The sequence below is a fragment of the Xyrauchen texanus genome, chromosome 5, assembly GCF_025860055.1.
Source record: "Xyrauchen texanus isolate HMW12.3.18 chromosome 5, RBS_HiC_50CHRs, whole genome shotgun sequence".
Taxonomy (NCBI): Eukaryota; Metazoa; Chordata; class Actinopteri; order Cypriniformes; family Catostomidae; genus Xyrauchen; species Xyrauchen texanus.
Genome location: NC_068280.1, coordinates 9,498,491 through 9,523,155, shown reverse-complemented (window position 1 = coordinate 9,523,155; position 24,665 = coordinate 9,498,491). Strand labels below are relative to the sequence as shown.

Sequence of the window (24,665 nt, the reverse complement as noted above, 5' to 3'; positions counted from 1 at the left end):
ACACAATCATTTTTTATAGTGCCACAGAGACACAGTGTTTACGGTTTTAGAAAAATTTTACATACAAATGTCTTATAATTATCTCTTTATGTTAAGCTGGAATATGAGAATATATTTTAACACAGAAAAAGTTACATCAGCTTTAAATTTAAATGTTTTTTTTTTTTTTATAAGCCCCTTTAATCTTTCTGAGGTGGGTTTGAAAATAGGATCCTTGTTGGAAATGTATAGACAATACAAATGAGATATTTAATTTTCAAATGCATTGCAATAGTCCTGCAAAGATTACCCAAAATAATTCAAAAATGTTGTTTAGACAATGTGAGAGTGCAGATGTTTAATCGGCCCCTTTGGTAGAAAGGTGAAAAAATGTTGGCCATCATCACCATCAAATTTTCCCATCCCTGACATAAGCCACTGTTGTTCTTCCAAACAGTTATATGATACTTAGGTTTCATATAACTACTTCATGATAAACAAATTCCTGAAATCAGTTTCCCTTCTCTCAACTCACAGCAAAATTTGCTGGCAAGAATGTCTGAAAACAACAGAAAATATACAGCCGTTTTACTTCCCTGTAACTTGACAAATGCTAGCCTTTTTTCATGAAACAGTTGCATCTGTATTTAATGTTTTTGAACAAAGTAAAATCTGTCTGTACGTGTTCACTGATTTTATTCCTAAACTTGACTAGTTAAAAACCCTTTTATTTTTAGATGGGGATAAATAAAATGTTTTAATCAGTTCTAAAACTGTGGGTGAGCTATGAGCAACAGGTTACCTTAATATACAAAGCAGGCCAAGGAACTGGATTTCACCTTACTTCCCAATGAACAATCATCCATTTTAGATAAAACGCAATTTGCAGTTTGATGTTATTGATGTCATCACAATACTTGATTCGGATGCTGTCGATGATGAGTTGATAAAATGTTTAATTTATTCGATCTGTTTATCACACAAAGTGATATGGCTTTAAAAGACTTCTTAAAATAGTGCACAGATCATATCGACTACTTTTACTGTTTTTTTTTTTTTTTTGGTCATTTAGTCACTTTAATTATATGGCATTTAATTAATTAATTAATTATATATATATATATATATATTTTTTTTTTTTTTTTTTCCTTCTTTCTTTTTTCTTTTGATGTGACATAAGGTTGCATAAGTAATGACAGAATTTTTATTATTGGGTTAACTGCTCCTATAAGATGCAATTATCCTCGCTCTTGACCAATAAGAAACCATTTCAGAGCATTCAATGATTTTTGCTGCATTATCCAGTAGAGTGAACAATAAAACATTTTCTTAATGTGAGTTATGAGGGGCATGAATACCATTAAATTTGCTTCCCCAGCAAGTCGCCCAACACTCATAGAATTTTCAATGCAGGAAAAACCATGAAAAGGTCACCCGCCAAAGTGGCTGGTAAGAGTTCTGTGCCCAAAATTTTTGGATACTGGCCAAGAACTTCCAATTCAGTGAAATATGAAACAATTGACATTCAAAAGACATAACTATAAAGCCTATTAAGGTTTTCCAAAGGATATTCATGGTAATATTAATATTGATAACAATTACTATATTAACACACTTTATATTTGACATTTTTGTTACTTTTACATGAAAAACAATTTCGGTTCTGTGTTAAGTCGCCACTTGATGTCCAATGTAATCCGAAAGTAAAGCCAGTCGGGAACCACTTGTGTATATTGCAACGTTTGTTTCTTTGAAATGTTCTATAAAACGGCATGCTTCAACAAATGATGTGTTTCACATGAAAGTAAAAAACTGAACAAATTAAGCTGAAGTGGTTATGTGGTACAAGAACAACATTTTGAGTGATTGTTTAAAATGATGACGTGACAGTTTACCAATGCATTTTGGCCAACCATAAATACCGCAGTGTTAGTTTCTACCTCTGTGCTTCTTTTGTTCTGTTTTTCGATTGAAATGTCAATGGGAAAGTGGAGGGTAGGGTAGGGCCAGTGGGGACGCTTTTAACCTTCAATGACCCTTGATCTTGCCAATACAACAGACTTGTCTTTTTCTTTTCTCTCACGCACATGCTCAACAACTGCTGCTGCTCTCTGCTCCAGATGGCTTTAAGTCTAAGACAGAATGTCCTGTTAGAAAGACCTCCAGTCCTTACTCCCACAATTTAACACACTCTAGTGCATTTGAAAGCACACATGCATGTGACAACACCTTGCTTTAGACAACAGCTGCTTTAGTATTAGAACTGCTTCAGAACCTAGAAAATATTTGTACCAAAAAAAAAAAATATTAACAATAAGTTAACAATTGTCATCGTAAAAAAAATAACTGGAAATTGCAAAATTGCGAGCATCAGTAAGAATGGGATATAAATTATAAACCACATTAATCAGTAAAGTTTGACAATATGCCATAATTTTCCTGCACATGTACATTTACACATTTATTATTTAATGAAAAAAAATATTACGGCACATGTAAAAATTTTAGCTGTCCGAGTTAACACGTTAACGCATGCAACTAATTAAAAGTTTAACACGTGAATTTTTCTTAAATCGCGATTAACACATTATGCTTTAATACAACATAAACCAGCATAAAACATTTGTTGGAAGGGCGGTCATTACACTGACCCACAATTCACAACGCGCGCACACACACACACACGCCCGCCCTTCTATCAAGGGGAGCCTACAAGCTTAGCATAAAATATCATAACACGGCAGTCCCATAGACATTCTATGGGCAGTACCGTTGTAACGTGCTTACATTTAGTTTTTTTTCTTTCCTAAGATGGAAAGAAATACATTTGACAGGAATATAAGTATATATTGTGTCAAATTTCAGCACTTTAAAATCTGCAATTAATAGCGATTAACTACATAAAAGCATACGATTAATCGCAATTAAAATGTATATCTGACAGCACTAGTAAAAATATTGCAAAAAATTAGGGATTTGCCTTGTTGTTAGAATTATGTGCTTCTAGTTAAGCAAAGCAAGCTAACATCATGTAAAAACACTAAGAAGTTTAGTCTCTCAATTAACTTGAGATTTGCATCTCACATAAAAACCACCCCCACTAAAAATATGAATGTTATTGGTCAACACCATTAATTGACTACACTCACTTAGCACTTTATTAGGAACACTTTGGTCCTAATAAAGTGCCTGAACTTGTCTTCTGCTGTTGTAGCCAATCCGTCTCACTGTTCGGCACGTTGTGCATTCTGAGATGCTATCCTACAATAGTAGAGTGGTTATGTGAGTTGCTGTAGCCTTTCTGTCAGTTCAAACCAGTCTGGACATTCTCCTTTGACCTCTCTGATCAACAAGGCATTTCTGTCCGCAGAACTGCCGCTCTCTGGATATTTTTTGTTTTTGGCACAATTCTGTGTAAACCCTAGAGACTGTTGTGTGAGAAAATCCCAGGAGATCAGCAGTTATAGAAATACTCAAACCATCCCATCTGGCACCAACAATCACGCCATGGTCAAAATAACGGAGATCACGTTTTTCCACATTCTGATGGTTGATGTGAACATTAACTGAAGCTCATGACCCATATCTGCATGATTTTATGCATTACACTGCTGCCACTCGATTGGCTGATTAGATAATCGCATAAATAAGTAGGTGTACAGGTGTTTCTAATAGTGCAAGGTGGGTGTAGTCAGTTGTTAGATGACTAGTCAATAAGTAGACCGCCATGGCACATCCCTACTAAAAATAAAATAAAGAATTTTTTTGTGGTGGGGCCAGTAAAAATGTTGGCAGGGCAAGTAAAAATCTGAACAACTGGCCCGACAAGTCCACCAGAAGAAATCTTTACAGTTGAGCACTGTGTAATCCACTTTGACAGCTCTGTGAATGTACCCAGATACAGCAGTTTATTTGCTTCTCCAAGGGGTCTGAATCTTACCAGCACTCCTTTTTAAAATATGTATAGGCCTATAAGTGTTCCTCCTTCAGTATCTCTTAATTTCTGCAACTGCTATTATTAAACTTATGATCTTACAGCCACTTAATTATCCACCCCCTCTCATTTGGTAGTCTTTTCACAAGTGTCACCCACTTTCCCTGTATAGTGGCTGCTCAAACTACCCCATGCAACATCCCCCAAATCCCTCTCTCCAAAAATACTCAAACGCTTGAGGACTGACTGGGAAAAAATCATTACGACAGTGACTGTCGAAACCTTTTGTTTCTTCTTAACACAGACATACACACACAAACTCACACACTCTGTCTTCAGTGAGGCAGCATTGTGTCGCTAATGCAGACCAGCCCTGGCTCTAGACATAAAGAGGGTGGAGGGGCAGGGGAGGACAGAGGTGAGGAGGGAGAGAATAAGACCATTCTGTCCCCAGATAGTCATTAAACGGAGCAGACATGGATGATTTAGCAGAGTGAGAAACATGAGAAACACTCCCACACAGAAGAAAAATATGAATACAAATATGAGTGAGCTTGTAGACATTCTCACGTTGATTTCAAAATCTGAGATTAAACCTGGAATTTACAATGTTAAAATTTAGAAAAATGCAAAAATAAAACAATATGATGTAAAATGCACTATTTCTAGGTAACTAATCAAATGTAACCAAATTAAGACATTGACCATGTTAACTCATTTGTACAAAAGGTAAGATTTCTCTGCTTCCACTGAACCACACAAGACAGCCTTTGGAACATTCTCACATTATGCTGGAATAACACGCTACATGAGATTTGCCATCTTGTGAAGATTATATCAACTCATATGTATAGAAGCTGAAACTTAAAATATGAGCGTATTGACAGCATCTAAAGCTGTAAATGTATTTACAGTTTAGAAAGTAGAAAATATTAATCCATAATAGGGCTGTCACGATACTGAAAATTGGCTGACTATTAATTGTAAAAACAAATACTTGCTATTATGATGATTAATTATCTGCTTTAGACCTATGACGATTAAATGTCATATAAAGTATCATATTTCTTAAGGTGCATGTGTGCTTCATATATCATTGTCATTTTTACCATGCAATAGTAAAATAATTCTGTTCTAATTTCCTTTCACACATTATTTTAATGCTCTTTGATTAAACCCAGGAACCCTTATTTCTCATGAAGCAAAACTTTTTAGATTTTGTTTTATCATTTCATCACTCCACAGAAATGGAGCAGCATGCGGCGACTCTGTGTCACTGCGCATCATAAACACTGTGTGTATGAACCCACTATGACGAGGAACATTCGCCACTACACGATTGTATAAAGTGAAGCCTGAGCACTTAGCGTTCACTATCAAAGTTTATATTTTTGATGGTTTGTATGTATGCATCAGAGCACCTGAGAAGCGCTTCACACAGTCTACCGGACTGGAGCTCCTACGGCTGACATCAGCGGTGAAGCTCAGTGATGTTCAATGCTTAACTGAATGACACACAAAACACTGTTGATGGCATTTATATAATTCACTTAAAATTACCATCTTTGGCATTGAAATGTGATTGGAATTTGAAGTGCACTATAATCGCGGTGATCAAATAACCAGATCAAATTATTATTTAATAAATCGCAACAGGCCTAATCCTTTACATTATAAATGTATAGTTAAATTTTTACTATTTTATAGACATTTTAAACAAAAACATTATAACGTCAAAATAGTTAAATGTGTCAACTGCGTTAAATAAATGTGATGGCACTGAATGTTTAATCTCATTAATTATATCCATCCATCCATTCTTAATAGCCGCTTCTTCAATGCAGGTTTGCGGGTAGTGCTGAGCCTATACCAGCTGTCTTGGGCCCAAGGCAGGGAAACACCCTGGACATGTGGTCAGTCCATCACAGGGCTAACACACACACAGACAAACACATTCACACGCTCACTCACACCTACAGGCAATTTAGAATCCCCAATTCACTCGACTTGCATGTTTTTAGACTGTGGGGAAACCGGAGCACCCGGAAGAAACCCACGCAATCACAGGGGGAACATGAAAACACCACACAGAAAGGCCCAGGTACAGCCGGGACAAACCTGTGACCTTCTTGCTGTGAGGTGACAGTGTTACTCACTGAGCCACCGTGCCACCCTCATTAATTCCAAATACAATAATACAAAAATAAATAAAAAATAAATACATTTTATGGATACAATTAGGATTCATAAACGGTTGTACGTAAACTTTAAAATGGTCTGCACTTATATAGCGCCTTTTGAACCTTAACGTATTCAAAGCGCTTTACACTGTGACTCATTCACCCATTCACACACACATTCATACACCAATGGCGGCAGAGCTGCCATGCAAGGCACTCGCCTGCCATTGGGAGCAACTTGGGGTTCAGTGTCTTGCCCAAGGACACTTCGGCATGTGGAGTCGTGTAGGCCGGGATTCGAACCACCAACCCTGCAAGCGATTAGTGGCCAACCCGCTCTACCAACTGAGCCACAACCACCCTTAAAGTTGCTTATACATTAAATTATTTATTTTAAATGCTGTCAGTACATTAATGTTGTACGTTTCAATGTCTATGCAAATTTAAGTCAAATGTTTGTGTGCTAAAACCATACTTTAAAAATACGAATACTCATGAGATCACACTGGATGATAATATCTAAATTAGAAGGTAAAATACTGAGAGAAAAAGGTAAAACTCTTCTCACCCAGAAGCAACAAGTGCCCATGACTGTGCCATGGCAATTCTCTGCAAAGCAGGCCGACTAAGTCCTGCCAGACTGGCACGAGATGGTAAAGGGGCAGAGCAGGCAGAATAGCATTGAGAGGGCACCGTTGTTGAAGATGTCAGAACTGTGGATGATGTGGTACTTGAAGTGTCAATGAGCATGGCAGTTGGCACCGATATTGCTGAAGACATTGAGCTAGGGGTGGAAGGAGGCTGTTGATAGGGTGATGGCAGAGTTGGGGTCGGGTGAACAGGTGGTGGCGCCGAGTGGCTTGAGGAGACTGAGAGCATGGCAATGCCCGAAGAAAGAAGTGACAATGAATGAGCAAAGGCAGCCGAATTTTTGTCCTCTTCTGAGGGCGAGCATCTTAAAGACACACCATGTGGTAGTGTATGAGAATATGAGTTTAAAACAGACAAAGATTTAGATGAGCTTGAAAGCATCCTTAAACTGGATTTAGGACGGTTTGGCTTCATTGTGTGAGATTTGCGTCCTAGGGTCTGTGATGCTGTGGCATTTGCTTTTACACTCAACACCAGCATGCATTGCTGGCAGGCACATGGCTGTCCATCAGGAGCAAGAGATGACACCGAAAGTGTCCCACTTGGGTAAACCGTACTTCCTTTTCTTCTCAGTGTGGAGCCAGAAACGCCTACCCCAAGAAGAGCCCCAGTCGACCCACCACCTGATGTAAATTCTCTAGACATTCCTCCAGCCCCCGAGCCATTACCCCAAGCCTGTGAATTTTTTGGCAGTGGCCCAGAGACCAGTGGATAAACCATGACTGAGCATCTCTGGATCCGCCGCTGTCGCTGTGTTTGCATGTTAATCTGTGTCATGGTCTGGAAGTCCACAAGATAGCAAAATCCCAAGGGTGTCAGGTCCAACCAGGGTTGTTGTCTGTCTCGTGCAGCTTGCAAGGCGATGCTCACCTCTGTGTCATAGGCTGTCCAGGAACCTGCATCATTCTCCCACTCCCACATCCATCCCTGACCCGGTGCAGATATGGGGTCATAGAAACTCCTTCGCACTGGTCTTATTGTACCTGAGGAGATAAACACAAGGGTTATTATATTGTAGAATGGAGATAAGAGTAAATAATTTCAACCAAGGGTATAAGGCCTAAAACAGATCCAACTGAGCACTAATAGTCCAAATAATTGTTGCTTTCCTTGTGCAAACCCTAAAAATTGGCTGAACAAAGTGTTGCAGTGTCATCGCTAACAAATTCTTACAAAAAAACATACAGTCTACACGTTATATACTGTACTGTCAATTTGATTGTTACTGGATACTTTACTGCAAACTTTCATTTGACCAACAGCAGCCTTGATTTCACGTTCCACTTTCATAATGCAAGTATCAGCACAACACTACAGTAAATTGGTATTATAGGGGAGAACAGCAGGATTAATATTACATAATCCTAAGCATTCAATATTCTTACATATACATATTCTTATTCAAGTCTACAAACACTCCAAAACTCAAACACAAGATTTTTAAATCTAATAAATTTGATGCATAGTCCTGACTATAAATTCCTTTTTGGACGAGCCAAAAACCAAAACCATTGTAAGTTGCTGATGAACTTAAATGCCTCTCGTGGCTTATTGCTGTTACATGCCGTTCATAAAATTTGAACATTTCAGACATATTATGAAACTTAATATGTGAAAGTCTCAAGGGTGTTCCAAAAATAAGGTGGAGTAAGGCAGGACCTCTGTGTGTTTTGATCACCCTTCATTGTGTCTGAACTCACTTTACAAGCTCCATGCCTTAATCACAATAATCTCCTCCAAGCACTATTGTTCCTAAATGAAATTATGCCAGGTCCAACCAGGCCTGTTCTCTTTGAGTAACAGATGAATGGATGGCTATCCTCCATGATTTATTTCCTTTTTCTTCTGAGTCACAGCCACTGCGGAGAATAAAGGATGGAAGGGTTATTGAATGATAGATAGTTTATGATTTAAGGCTCTGATATTCACACTGAAGTACTGTACGTCTTTCTTCACTCAGAGCTAGAAAAAAGGTTGAAACAGTTGAGCAACTGTATACAGTTTGCGAACATTAGGACACCACCCGTGCTGATGGGGCTGGTATTTTAGAGGTGCATTAAAATATAAGATGCATGCTATAATGTCAACAGACTACATGTAAAACTTGAAATGTAATTAACTCATTGAAACTGTGTTATCAATTACTACTATGAACAGAATAGACATAATATCAGTTTAACCCATCTGTGAAATATCTATCTATCATATATATACACTCACCTAAAGGATTATTAGGAACACCTGTTCAATTTGTCATTAATGCAATTATCTAATCAACCAATCACATGGCAGTTGCTTCAATGCATTTAGGGGTGTGGTCCTGGTCAAGACAATCTCTTGAACTCCAAACTGAATGTCAGAATGGGAAAGAAAGGTGATTTAAGCAATTTTGAGCGTGGTCTGAGTATTTCACAATCTGCTCAGTTACTGGGATTTTCACGCACAACCATTTCTAGGGTTTACAATGAATGGTGTGAAAAGGGAAAAACATCCAGTATGCGGCAGTCCTGTGGGCGAAAATGCCTTGTTGATGCTAGAGGTCAGAGGAGAATGGGCCGACTGATTCAAGCTGATAGAAGAGCAACTTTGCCTGAAATAACCACTGCTACAACCGAGGTATGCAGCAAAGCATTTGTGAAGCCACAACACGCACAACCTTGAGGCGGATGGGCTACAACAGCAGAAGACCCCACCGGGTACCACTCATCTCCACTACAAATAGGAAAAAGAGGCTACAATTTGCAAGAGCTCACCAAAATTGGACAGTTGAAAACTGGAAAAATGTTGCCTGGTCTGATGAGTCTCGATTTCTGTTGAGACATTCAGATGGTAGAGTCAGAATTTGGCGTAAACAGAATGAGAACATGGATCCATCATGACTTGTTACCACTGTACAAGCTGGTGGTGGTGGTGTAATGGTGTGGGGGATGTTTTCTTGGCACACTTTAGGCCCCTTAGTGCCAATTGGGCATCGTTTAAATGCCACGGCCTACCTGAGCATTGTTTCTGACCATGTCCATCCCTTTATGGCCACCATGTACCCATCCTCTGAGGGCTACTTCCAGCAGGATAATGCACCATGTCACAAAGCTCGAATCATTTCAAATTGGTTTCTTGAACATGACAATGAGTTCACTGTACTAAAATGGCCCCCACAGTCACCACATCTCAACCCAATAGAGCATCTTTGGGATGTGGTGGAACAGGAGCTTCATGCCCTGGATGTGCATCCCTCAAATCTCCATCAACTGCAAGATGCTATCCTATCAATATGGGCCAACATTTCTAAAGAATGCTTTCAGCACCTTGTTGAATCAATGCCACGTAGAATTAAGGCAGTTCTGAAGGCGAAAGGGGGTCAAACACAGTATTAGTATGGTGTTCCTAATAATCCTTTAGGTGAGTGTGTATATATATATATATATATATAACTAATATTTGAATTTTAAAGTCAGATGATTTTTTTTTATTTAATTTGTTTCCTTAGTCCACAAGAGGGCACAATAAATACATAAAACATTCAGCACCATATTATATTATTGCATAGAACATTTCTATCCTGGCTGTTAAAAAACAGCATTTAATTTTCAACTAATGTGCATAAAATAAATAAAAGGTTTTAGTAGGTCCATCAGTCTTGGGATCGGCCGATACTGAGATTTCAGATATCGGAATCAGATCGGAAGAGAAAAAGTGGTATTGGTGCATCCCTAATAATAACAGCGAAATACCACATTGTTTTTATTCAGTACAGTTGTATGTAGTGTAGCAATATTCACAGACAGCAGTGGTATTCAGCTGAACTCGGTGATGAAGCTGCTCAGACTATAAGCCCAGGCCAGGGTCTGTTCAAACAGATGGAACGCAACAGTCATTGTCATTGCTTAATCTGAGAAACACATTGGAAGCCAAAGACCTCCACCAACTGAAAGGGGCTGTTCACACCAAACGCTTTTGCAGACATTCATTTGTTTTTCTATGTAAACACGCGCTAGATGAACGTCTTTGTTTCGCTTTGTTTTTGTTTATTCAGCATTTTGTGCTAAAGCACGATTTTTTTGTTAATGTGTGTCTAATTAAAAATAACTATAAAAGCAAATAGAAAACCCTTGCTTTTTGTTAAACTGTATTTGTTTCGCCATGTCTAGCCTTTGTTAGTGCAAGAATGTGATCAATCTGAAGCCATTGTATTACAATGAGGATAAAAAAAAATTATTATTGAAATCAGATGCATTTCTGAATTGTTTATATGTTTCTCTCGGCTGCATGAATATATTCATTTGCTTTCTCACATCCTATCTTTAAATATGCAACAGCTGTTTAACAAATGCATGAATGTGACCAGCTGGATATAAACGAATGCAAATAGAAGGTAATAGATGGTATTACATTTAAACTTTTGGGTAGGACTTGCGTGTATTTTTGTCACATTGGAGTTTTTGCTCAAAACCTATTCACAAAACTGCCAAGAGTACGCTTTACTAAGGAAATGTTAAGACAAGAGTAAAGCGGTGTTGACCTCGTTGCTATGGATGACGTCATGTTTTATTAGCGCACGTGATTCCCCGTGAATGCCCCCTAATTTCCCTGCAGCGAGCGGGAATCCACGTGAAAAATTACGCTGACTTGTTGGATGATGTGTGGTCTGGAGAGGGCATATACAGTTTAATAGGCTAGATTATTCTGCTGATGAATGACAGAAATTCCCAATTCATCCGCGCTACACAGTTTCACTTTGATATGGCCAGGGAGACCAGAGTTGTCAAAACCTTTATCTCTGGTGTAATTTGGTTGTTCAGTTTGTGTGAGAGGTACCTACATCTCTAACTAAGTTTACAATAATGAAAACACACACACGATTCAAGCAATATGGTCAATGTCAACATTATAATATTACATTATTAAAATACATAGCCTCAGTTGTGATTCAGGCGATACCTTTTTGAACGGTCAATGTTAAAATATTATTCAAATAGATTGTTTTTAATGTGGACTGATGACAGAAACCATGCCTTGGATCGCTTTTGAGTTCCTCTTAGGGGAGTTAGAAGTTCTCAGGTGGACTTCTACGCTTTTGTGGGTTTAGGAGCTACATTTAGCATTAAAATGCTTCATGAATTACTCTTAGATGATAATTTTATGAGTCCTAAAATAAGAAGTGACACCTCTAATTTTTAAGAGTTGCTCCTAAATTTCTGCTTTAGGAGCTACTTTTAGCCTTAAGATTTTTTTTGTGAACACGGGCCCTGGTTATCTGCTGTTAAAGTTTTTATAGTGTTTTGTTGACTCAATCAAAATAACTAAAATCTCAACATGGTCTTGAAAATATTTTCTGATCTTGGCTGAGATAAGAAACAAAGCTGTTGTCGGTTGAAATGTTGACTCACACTATTCTATGATTTTGCTATAAGTAAATACTTTTTAAATAGCAGGTACTTAGGTAGTTAAGAGGATAAACCAGTTTTGTTTATATCTGCCTGAAATTATTGTTATTGTTCAAAATGTCAAATGCAATACTCCGATTTTGTCTGATTTGTAAATAATAATTCCATTCAATTATATAGTAAATGGCTACATTTACATGCACACCAATACTCTGATTATTTTAACCCATGTTTTAATGCTTTTTTATAAATGAATATTTATTACAAAAAACATATTGTTGCAAATATGTCTCTTTATATACAGCTTGACATAAGTAAAATTAGTCAGTCAGTTTGTGAGTCTTTTTGAAAGATTTATTATAAGAACCACTTCAGAAGAGTCATTTGTGACTACACTGGATGAGCGGTCCGTTTTGATTCACTAAAAAGGAATCGGATCATAAGGGTCATTTGTGTGTGAATCGGAATACACGCAATGGATGTTGCTGTGTTTAACCCGCAAGCACAAACTAATTCCAAAGACTTGTTTCCTTCTCGTTATTTTGCGTTTAATTTCTGTGACACTAACATAAGCAATGTTTTCAAAACAGCTTTCTGAATACGCCCCTCGTCTGCAGTTGTTCAAACAGTCAGATAGTCACGCCCCCAAATCACGTAATTGGTTGAGTAATGTTGTTGAGGCAGGTCTAAGAAGGTCGCTCAAAACAAACAAGAATTTTTATAGCGTCACAGAGATGCAGTGTTCAAAGTTAGGGCTGTCACGATTACGAAATTTGCCTGATGATTGTCAAACAAATAATTGTCTGTGTTAGGGCTATGATGATTAATTGTCTTTTTTAGGGAAATCATGGTTAATTGTCATATTTCTTAAGGTGTATTTGTGTTTCATACACCTTAAATAAAGTACTTTTTTCTAGGTTCAATACAAGTAAAGCTCAAATCGACAGAATTTGTGGCATAATGCAGATAACCACTAAAATTATTTGAGCTGTTAAGTTTTGTAAATTGTCATTTGTACATTCATTTAAGGGTTTGTTGACATTACATCGGCATGGCAATGAAGTTGTAAAACTGTCTATAACTTAACATAGAAAGATTAGTAAGTGATTTTATCACACTAAAATCATGTTTATTGTTTGTATTCTGGCTATACTTTTAGCTTACGGCACGTGCATCAGAGTGCTCTTCTGGATAGGAACTGCTCTGGTTGATGTCCGTGGTGTGGCTCAGTGAGTGACACTTGGAGTTCAGCTGAATGACACAAACGCAGTGTTCATTACATTTATACTGTATATTCTCTTAAAATTCCCTTATTTTGGCATTAAAATGTGATTACAATTTAAAGTGCACAATAATTGTGGTTAGATAAAATATCTGCGGTTAGATCAAGTAAACGCAATTAGATGGTTATTTAATAATCACTACAGACCTATTCAGATTTTCTGAGAAAATTAAGAATTACTTATAGTTGTTAAACAGATTGTCCCTTTTAGATGCAATATAGGATTACCATATGTGGTATTTTTTCTGTATAAATGGCTTGCATGTAATCAGAAGGCCCCCTTATCAAATATGGGGTGACCAGCGGCAAGTGAATTTAAGTGTAGCTGGTAATAGTAATGATACTTAAATTTTAATTTCATGATTATATTAAATTGACTCCGTACTTGTATACAGCACAATAAAAGTTAAGTTGAATGTGCAGTAACTAACAACCACAGATATGCCTTAGACCAACAAGATATTTTATAAAATTAATAAATAAAATTAAAACTCTTGAGTCTGATGTCAGATAAATAAATAAAACATTCTTGATGTGCCTCTAGTTCACAACAGCTTTGGCAAGTAAATAATTCCATCAGAATCTGTCAGTGTTGGTTGTGATCTGAGAATTGAAATGGCGTTTTCTGCTTCTAAAGTCTTGGTTATAATTTCAAGTCTATCTGATACATTGCAGCCACAGCAACAGATGGCCATGTCCATTTTCAGATGCCAATCACACTGCCTGCATTTAAGTTTGCAAGCTTGTGCTAGTATATACTGCATGTCGGGGCTAAAAGGCTGTTCCTCATTAGATCATAAACTGTGACATTGGGTTAAGAATCCCAGGACCTTTTCAGTAATAAAAAGCCCTAAAGCAGGTACACAGGCACTGCCCATCTGTTCCATTCTTGCTGCCTCTTTGCCTCCATCGAGGCACCCCATTTGTATTTTCTTCCCCTCTCTAAATTGAACACCATTTTCACTGTCTTTTTCCTCACTCTGTCATATCTCTAAATAATACAGTAAAATTAAAGTCATGATTGCAAAATATTGCATTAAGATATTGCTGGTATTATATTACACAACTATACAAAAATTTGTAATCACTAAAACATTTTTGTTCTTGTAATAAATTGACGCTTCGGTTTACCAAGGATGCATTAAACGAGTCAGAACTGCCGAAAAATATCTATGTTGAAAATGATTACTACAGTTTGAAATAGCAGTTTTATATTTTTATTTACTTTAAAATATGTTTTTTTTTGCCCATGATGACAAAGCCCCATTTAAACATTCGTTACTCCAGTCTATCACAATTGAACATTACAATACAGTGTCTTTTTTTCATTCGCTTTAAGTATTGAGTACACTTGCATTTCAAACAAGTCACTGTGCACTTCCAAGCCTAATTTTGGTTTGAAAACGTCTGAAAAGGAACTAATTTTTCTAAACGTTATCAGTCTATTGAGCTTTTAAGAGATGAATGCTATTCTATGCAATACTGACTTGAAAGAGAAAAAAAAAACTGGGTCTGACCAGGACAGATAGAGGGGTGGACAGCCCAGATGCACAACAAGACAAGTACATCAGTATCTATTTTAAGTAATAGACAACTCAAAAGGTCCAGCTTCAATGACCAGTAAATGCCAAACACTAGTTACATCTGCAACAGTGAAGAGAAGACTCTAGGATGCTGATCTTTTAGACAAAGTTTCAAAGAAAAAGCCACATCTGACACTAGCAAATAAGCAGAAAAGGATAGAATGGGGAAAAGAACAAATAATTGAATGTCAATGATTAGAAATGAGTATTATAGATGGTTTGTTTGAGGTGCTGTTGTTAGAAAAGCTTGGTTGGAAAATCCAAAGTGCCCTACAAGCCAACTACATCTTTGGAAATTGCTACAGAAAGCATGGAATTACATTTCTTAAACTGACTAGGGCTGCAACTACCGATTATTTTGATCAGATTCATCTTCAATTAATCAGATTTAAAAAATACATTTTATTTCCTGTATTTTATGCAAATTTAAGAGAAAAAAACAGAAACGATAAAAGGGTATAAGGATTTGCTTCCACTTAAATTACTGAATTCATGATTCTGAATTCACAAAACTTTTAACAAAGCCTGAAAAATCATGAAAAGTTAGTTTGAATTTATTATCATTATTATTGGTCAGTATCACAATAAAAAAAAAAAGATGTAACAATACCAGTGTTTCTGCAGTACCGAGCACATACTTAATCCGGTACAGCGCAATATGACTGACACACGACTGCTAACGCTCACAGGCTTATTTTAAACGTGTGCGCCATTACTCCTTTTACACTGAAATGGGGATCAAAACAGACCCTCAATTGGCGTTCTTCTTATTGGACAGGTAAGCTTACATAACTACAAATTATGTGATATATAGCACCATAAGGATTGATCTGTGAACTTTTAGCTAAACTACAACAACACATTAAATGAATGCTAGACAATGTTCAAGATAATGCAAAAAGCTCCATTCATTATTGTAACGTAACTTGGATATACAGAAAAAAATATACATTAAAAACAATAGTGCATCGATATACCAAATGACAGTTGTGATGGAATCACATCAATACTGAATTGTGTCAACATATTTATAATGTACAGTCTATTTTATAAACACTTGCACTACTGTCTACTGTCATCATCCACCAAAATTAGCAAACAGCTATTGATAAAGCTAGCTAACTAGTTAACGCCGACATAGGCTATTGTATAAATGCAGTCAATATATCATGCAAAGAAAATAAATTACTTCAAACTACAGTCTTGCATAGTCAGACATATATCCACACTTTGTTTTTGCCCTGTTCCAGCACTGGAGAGTCAAATATAATATACAGTCTCAAAGTTAGTAGTAAATCAATACATTTTGCATAATCAGGAGGACTATCAAATATCAGGACCCTTAGCATTATTATACATTATATTCAAAATGATATAGTTTAAAATAGTACAATCATCTGTAAACCCAGTGCAGATTTACTCTCACGCTGAAAAGCCTCATCCTGGTGCTCACTGTATTACATGTGCTCATATGATGAGAAACAATCTAAAACACCTTAAACCATACTCTTTGTTGCATGAGTTCAATCAAAATGTTTGCGCTCCCATGTGCGCTCACTTGCTCCGTGAAGTTTAACTGAGTTTAACAAAGGAAATACATGCCTGCTTTTGAATTCATAACATGCATACATTTTACTGCTATTTTCTGTTTTATCATGCAAATCATGTGCTGGAGAGAAACCACTATTTAAGTGCATCAAAAAGCACAATCACGGTCAACACACCTGATGCAGCAACTGCTCCACATTAAACCGTATGCTTATTATGATCTTTGAAGGGTTTATAAAGTGCTCTCGTGTGCTGGACATCTTGGGTAAAGTTTTTTTCCGCTTCAGCTTGTCTCTGTTGTTTTTCAAATGAGTTTCATCAAGCAACACATTTTTCACCGGCCTGTAGAGTGACATCACTGATGGGTCTTCTCCGTGTTTGCAGCATATCCAAGTAATCGATAATGAAATTCGTTGTAGATGATTTCCATTATCGACAATAATCTATTTTATTGATTAGTTGTTACAGCCCTAAAAAGGGCTGCTAGCATGCCTAAGGCGTCATTGCTACAAGTAAAGGATTCATGGATGAACAAAGAACACAGCATTTATTTAAATAGAAATAGTCATTTGTAACATCATAAATGTCTTTATTTGTTGATCAATTTAAAGCATCCCTGGTGAAGATTCAAAAACATGAAAATATGGTGATTCCAAACTTTTGACATTACACTCTTACGCTACATGCTGCATAAAATTACTTATTTGGAGGCTTCTTATAATTATTCAATGCCATTACAGTTTATATTATGGCTATGCCCTTGGCAAAAGAGCACACAAGGCCTACAAGAGAAGATTGTTGCAAATTAATAAATATAGTAGGAAGGTATTTTGGCCATTATACACTACAAACAACTATAAAGTGGAATGTAAACTTGAAAATAAGAATGAAGAAAACCAAGACATCTTTCAGTAAAAAAGCTGTGAGGGATCAACACCAGCAGAAACAATTCACAAAATGGTCAGCCTAAAAGCAGTTAAACAAATCTTAACATTGCCTAACTATGCAAGAGTCATTAGATGAGGAGGAAAACAATCCAGCCTGTGTATGAAATACTAATCTCCAGCCTCACTGGAAAACAGAGTAACTCACTGCACCCCAGGGGCCCAGAGTTGACGAAACTACACAAATCCTGTTGCACAATCACAACCACTCCCCTGTTCTTTCCTCCTCTATCAATCTTTATAGTTTCGTTCTTTCACTTGGAAATATGTCTGATTCCCTGGGTAATGCTTGGGTAATGGAACGTCACTATCCGAGTGTGTGTCAAAGTAATTCTCTGCTTTTGATGGCAAACAGTGAAGAGGCATGCTCACAACTCTTACGCACATTGAATAAGCCAGAGATTGGTCGGTAAAGGTGTTTACATGCAGCGCAAAATTAGGGCAATGGACAAACATTTACCTGTGTCGACCGTTTTATTCTTAAACCATTTATCACCTTACACCGATAAAGGGAAGACACTTATTGTGTTTACATGACCACAAGTTGTCGGCTTATTAAGCATAATCGGTTTAAGAACGTGCATGTAATTGTGCTCATTGTTGTGAATCTATTCAATCTCCTTAAACATAATGGACTAATGAATAAATGAATTAATTTTGGCCTTCCATCCACACTGAAACATTGAGCCTGCTTACATGCACATAAAACACTGATCACTCTCTAAAATCAGCTTATTTAAACAATCTGACAAGGCAAGAAATCAGTGTTTACATTACATTTGAAATAATCACATTATTATCTACTTTTGAAGTGAAACTGTGAAGAGGCATACACTCAACACGTGCACACACTGGATGAGCTGGTAAGAACCTTTTCCTTTTCGTTATTTTCCACAGTATTTGTAGATTCAGTTTATTAGATTCCTCCGGTAGGAGGAAATATATTGTTATTGACTGATTTATTATTATTATTATTCTCCTTGACCCTCAATATCTCAAAGTCACTGGTCAAAAAATTTCTAAATTGGCACATTGATACTCCATGCCAACGGGTACCCCCACACCAAGAATGGCCCACATTCGCCCATAGGTGGCGCTACAGGCCAAGCCCAAAATAAATATTTTCAAAGTGATGTCATTTCCACCGCATTTGTCCAATTCTTCTGAAACTTTGTGTACATGCCTCATTTCTCATGGGGAAATTTCACAGTGAAAATTTGGGGAAACCTAAAAAAACTCATCTTCTCCTGAACCGTAGCTCCAATTGACTTGAAATTTGGTGCATATGTGTAGAATTGATCTCTTGTTACTCAAAAATGAATATGATACAAAATGGCTGAAAGGGGCATGTTTAAGTAAATGTCCACATTTTATCAATATGTGGGTCTCAATAAATCAAATGTCATTTTGACTGATGATTTTTCAAACCTAACATGCTTCAAGATGACATCACTCTGAAGTACTGCGCAAAGAATGGCCCACATTTGCCCTTAGGGGGCGCTACAGGCCAAAATTCCCATTTTCTGGTAAAAAAAAAAATGTCTAATTTGGTACATTGATGCTACAGGCCAACAGGAACCCACAAACCAAGAATGGCCCACATTCACCCTTAAGGGGCGCTACAGCCCACGCCCAAATGTCCCATTTTCAAAGTGATGCCATTTCCACCCCATTTATTCAATTCTTCTGATAATTAATGTACATACCTCATTTCTCATTGGGAACAAAAAAGCTTTAAGGATCCATAAGGTCCAGCATGATGGATTTACCTGTACACTGAACATTTTTCATTTAGGATTCAGACAGAAAGACATCTTTTTCGGATTCCTCCATTGGGAGGGTTTAACCCCAACCCTCTACTGATTAATTTTAAATGATTTGCCATTTTGAGGAGGAATCGCATTGCTGCTTGCAGCTATATTTTTGTTTTTGTATTTTTTATGGTTTCCAAAGCTGACCTTTCACTGGTGTGATTTCAAAAGTCTAACATCATGACATTTCTCATGGCATTCTTGTTTTACCTCTATTTAGTGGTATTTTAATGTTTAATGTGGATTGTAAATGTTGCAGATTTTATAAAATAGGGTGATTGAATATGGTTGACAAAGGACATTTAAGCTTGATCCCATTGTATCCATATGTATTTCCTTATATAATTATCATTACTAAAATAATTTTGGGGAGTAAACAATTAAAGGGATAGTTCACCCAATATTGAAAATGCTCTCATCATTTACTCACCCTCATGCCATCCCAGATGTCTATGACTTTCTGACACATATTAAGATTTTTAGAAGTATACTTCAGCTTTGTAGATCCATATAATGCAAGTCAACAGGGGCCAAAACTTTGAAACTCCAAAAGTAATCCATACGACTCCAGTGGTTTAATCCATGTCTTTAGAAGTGATATGATAGGTGTGGGTGAAAAAACAGATCAATCTTTAAGTCCTCATATGCTATACATCTTAACATCATCAGTCTCCTTGTCAATCATGATTTCAAGATTGATTATATTTCCCAGCGCCATGTAGCGATCTGCAAACTAGTAGTTTAATTGAGCTTGAAATCATGATTTTTCCTGTAGATTGCAATTGCAACATGGACAGTGAAAAAAAGATTATTTGTCTGTTCTCACCCAAAACAGATTAGATCACTTCAGAAGACCATATTAATATTAAACCATTTATGGATTATATGCTGCCTTTGTGTTTTTTGGATCTTCAAAGTTTTGGACCCTGTTGACTTGCATTGTATGGGCCTACAGAGCTGAAATATTGTAAAATGGCAAAATGATCAAATGTACAGAAAATGACAGATCTGTGGAATGGTTAAAAAATTTGTTTTAATGACTTCAACCTAAGTGTATGTAAACTTCAGACTTCAAATGTACACTCAGGTTGAAGTCATTAAAACTATTTTTTTTTAACTACTCCACAGATTTCATATTTGCAAACTAGTTTGGCAAGATGTTTAGGACATCCACTTTGTGCATGACACAACTATTTTTTCCAACAATTATTTACAGACAGATTGTTTCACTTTTAATTGACTATCATAATTCCAGTGGGTCCAAAGTTTACATACACTAACTTAAACTGTGCCTTTAAGCACTTGGAAAATTCCAGAAAATGCCAAGCCTTTACACAATTAGCTTCTAATAGGAGGTGTACAGATTTGGAGGTGTACCGGTGGATAGTTTTACAGCCTAGCTTCAAACTCAGTTCCTCTTTGCTTGACATCATGGGAAATCAAAAGAAATCAGCCAAGACAAATCAGCCAAGACAAATACACAAGCCAAATGTGTAAATCAATCCCAGAACAACACCAAAGGACCTTGTGAAGGTGTTGGAGGAAACAGGTATACAAGTATCTATATCCACAGTAAAGCAAGTCCTATATCGTCCAAACCTGAAAGGCTGCTCAGCAAGGAAGAAGCCACTGCTCCAAAACCACAATAAAAAAGCCAGACTACAGTTTGCAAGTGCACATGGGGACAAATATCTTACTTTTGGAGAAATTTCCTGTGGTCTGATGAAACAAAAATTTAACTTTTTGGCCATAATGACCATCATTATGTTTGGAGGAAAAAGGGTGAGGCTTGCAAGCCGAAGAACACCATCCCAACCATGAAGCATGGGGGTGGCAGCATCATGTTGTGGGGGTGCTTTGCTGCAGGAGGGACTGGTGCACTTCACAAACACAGGAACACACACAGGAAGTTGAAGCTCAGTAGCAAATGGGTCTTCCAAATGGACAATGACCCCAAGCATACCTTCAAAGTTGTGGCAAAATTACTTAGGACAACAAAGTCAAGGTTTTGGAGTGGCGATTACAAAACTCTGACAGAAACTTTGTGAGCAGAACTGAAAAAGCATGTGCGAGCTAGGAGGCCTACAAACCTGACACAGTCACAACAGTTCTCTCTGGAGGAATGGACCAATGTTAGGAATTGTGAAAAACAGAGTTTAAATGTATTTGGCTAAGGTGTATGTAAACTTCCTGACTTCAACTGTATACACTCACCTAAAGGATTATTAGGAACACCTGTTCAATTTCTCATTAATGCAATTATCTAATCAACCAATCACATGGCAGTTGCTTCAATGCATTTAGGGGTGTGGTCCTGGTCAAGACAATCTCCTGAACTCCAAACTGAATGTCAGAATGGGAAAGAAAGGTGATTTAAGCAATTTTGAGCGTGGCATGGTTGTTGGCGCCAGACGGGCCGGTCTGAGTATTTCACAATCTGCTCAGTTACTGGGATTTTCACGCACAACCATTTCTAGGGTTTACAAAGAATGGTGTGAAAAGGGAAAAACATCCAGTACGTGGCAGTCCTGTGGGCGAAAATTCCTTGTTGATGCTAGAGGTCAGAGGAGAATGGGCTGACTGATTCAAGCTGATAGAAGAGCAACTTTGCCTGAAATAACCACTCGTTACAACCGAAGTATGCAGCAAAGCATTTGTGAAGCCACAACACGCACAAACTTGAGGCGGATGGGCTACAACAGCAGAAGACCCCACCGGGTACCACTCATCTCCACTACAAATAGGAAAAAGAGGCTACAATTTGCAAGAGCTCACCAAAATTGGACAGTTGAAGACTGGAAAAATGTTGCCTGGTCTGATGAGTCTCGATTTCTGTTGAGACATTCAGATGGTAGAGTCAGAATTTGGCGTAAACAGAATGAGAACATGGATCCATCATGCCTTGTTACCACTGTGCAGGCTGGTGGTGGTGGTGGTGTAATGGTGTGGGGGATGTTTTCTTGGCACACTTTAGGCCCCTTAGTGCCAATTGGGCATCGTTTAAATGCCACAGCCTACCTGAGCATTGTTTCTGACCATGTCCATCCCTTTATGGCCACCATGTACCCATCCTCTGATGGCTACTTCCAGCAGGATAATGCACCATGTCACAAAGCTCGAATCATTTCAAATTGGTTTCTTGAACATGACAATGAGTTCACTGTACTAAAATGGCCCCCACAGTCACCAGATCTCAACCCAGTAGAGCATCTTTGGGATGTGGTGGAACGGGAGCTTCGTGCCCTGGATGTGCATTCCACAAATCTCCATCAACTGCAAGATGGTATCCTATCAATATGGGCCAACATTTCTAAAGAATGCTTTCAGCACCTTGTTGAATCAATGCCACGTAGAATTAAGGTAGTTCTGAAGGTGAAAGAGGGTCAAACACAGTATTAGTATGGTGTTCCTAATAATCCTTTAGGTGAGTGTATATTCTTAATAACTAGTTTAAATAACTTTAAAAAAGATATGTATAAAAATTATTAATTATCTTTAACAAAATTGTATCATTTTATCAACTTTGTAAACAAAACGTTTTGACATGACTGACAGCAACATGCAAAAAATAAATAAATAAATAAATCACATATTCATTCAAGCCGTCTGAGTAATTCAATAAGTTAATTCACTTAAGGATTCGTCAAACTGATTCAAAACGAAAAACTCGTAAGCTGGTGAATCACTGTTTTAAAAGTACTGGCTCATAAGAGTAATTTAGTCATGATTGGGACTAAATCAGTCACCGAGTTTGTTGAGAACAGCCAGCAAATGCAACGCAATAGTGCGTGACCACCGTAAAATAACCACATTCGTCACCACATTCAATTCAGAATGCAATTTCATAACTTGGGTAAAATATCATTTATTTAGTGAAGCTGGTAGTTCAACGGTGGAGCAAAACAAATTTGGAGCAGGAAAATAGAAAGATGCTGTTTTCATATCGAACACTAGGATAAAAATATAACCAACCACAGTGGCTGTAAATGCCCAATTTCACCAACCACTGATTTTTATTACCAGCTCCTTTGATTATTCATAATGTATATAAAACACCACTTCTGATGCTGTGGTGTATTATGACGACACACATGGCAACGCATTTATGTCGCTGTATGTCATTTGCTTTGTATGGTTATGTATTCAGTGACTAATGTTTGGAATTAAGCAATGTTGCATTCGCATTAGAGCACCACCTGAGATAGTCATTTGCAGGATTCTCATGGACGAAACCGTTCTTGCACTTGCAAACTATTTTCAGATGATTGAAATAGCAGAAACAGTGAGCAATCTGCATGCGTGTTCCATGAGAAGCGCTGCGCTTATGGGCCGCAGAGCACTTCTGAATACACAGCGAATAAGGCATGTGCATCAATGGCTTTTCTTTTGTCTGTTCTTCAAAATATAATCAAGTGTTTGGGTCTTCAAACGTACACCTTGGTGATGATAACATTTCTTGTCACATGTCACTCCAAGATCTTTATAAGTCGCCCGCCACAGAAATAACCCACCACTGTGCATAAAATATCCAAATTTGGTGGGTGCTACTTTTACTCTGAACATAAGGAAAAACACGGAATTTACTAATTTCATTAACCAGAGGATACATCACAAATATACACACAATTAGTTGAAGGGAATCAAGCAATAATATTTACAAGAAAAAGAGAACCAATTTTTGGCTGGAGCTTTAGCCTCAATAAACCATCTGAAACCAAACATATACGCCAAGGAACTGAAAACAGCTTAAAATTAATAATAGTTCAATGGGACGGAAACAATGCAAGTTATTACATCTAATATTTATCCTTGGATCTCTCCAAGTTGTCATTATTTCTGTGAGAGAATCTTCACTGTGGGAACCAGTGACGTGCGGTGATGTCTTAAAGAGGCTAGGCACTGAGTTATGAAAGCCAGATTACCTGATTTATTGTTTAAGCTAATAATACGTAATAACAGTGAACGTTACGCACAAGCGCGGCATATCAAGAAATGTACAAATCAGGATGTTTATCGTGTCTCTCTCTCTCTCTCTCTCACACTCTCTCTCACACACACACGCACACACACACGCGCGCACACACACACACACACACACACGCACACAAGCGCGTAAACAGTGAACGTTACGCACAAGCGCGACATATCATCGGCAATATCCCGCTGAAGTCCAAACAGTCTGACTGGTTGAAAAAAGCAGGCAGGGATAGCAGTACAGCCGCTGATTGTTAGCACAGCCACATAGCCAATCTTTTCTTACATACTAATCAGTTTGAAATGATCGGATCATTTTTGGGCCCTTTTGCTGTACTAGTCCATCTAAGGCTGGCGTAGACCTCCCTCTTGCAATTAACTCATATTTGGAATTA

At 37.5% G+C, this 24,665-nt stretch overlaps 1 protein-coding gene across 1 annotated transcript in view; it reads right to left on the bottom strand.

Annotated features, from left to right (window-relative positions):
- LOC127643981 (E3 ubiquitin-protein ligase DTX4-like) overlaps positions 1–24,665 on the bottom strand; it is a 60,524-nt gene that overhangs the window by 33,731 nt on the left and 2,128 nt on the right. The window contains exon 3 of the mRNA XM_052126957.1: positions 6,662–7,727. Within this exon, the coding sequence (XP_051982917.1) occupies positions 6,662–7,727 (1,066 nt within the window). The remainder of the gene's footprint in view (positions 1–6,661; positions 7,728–24,665) is intronic.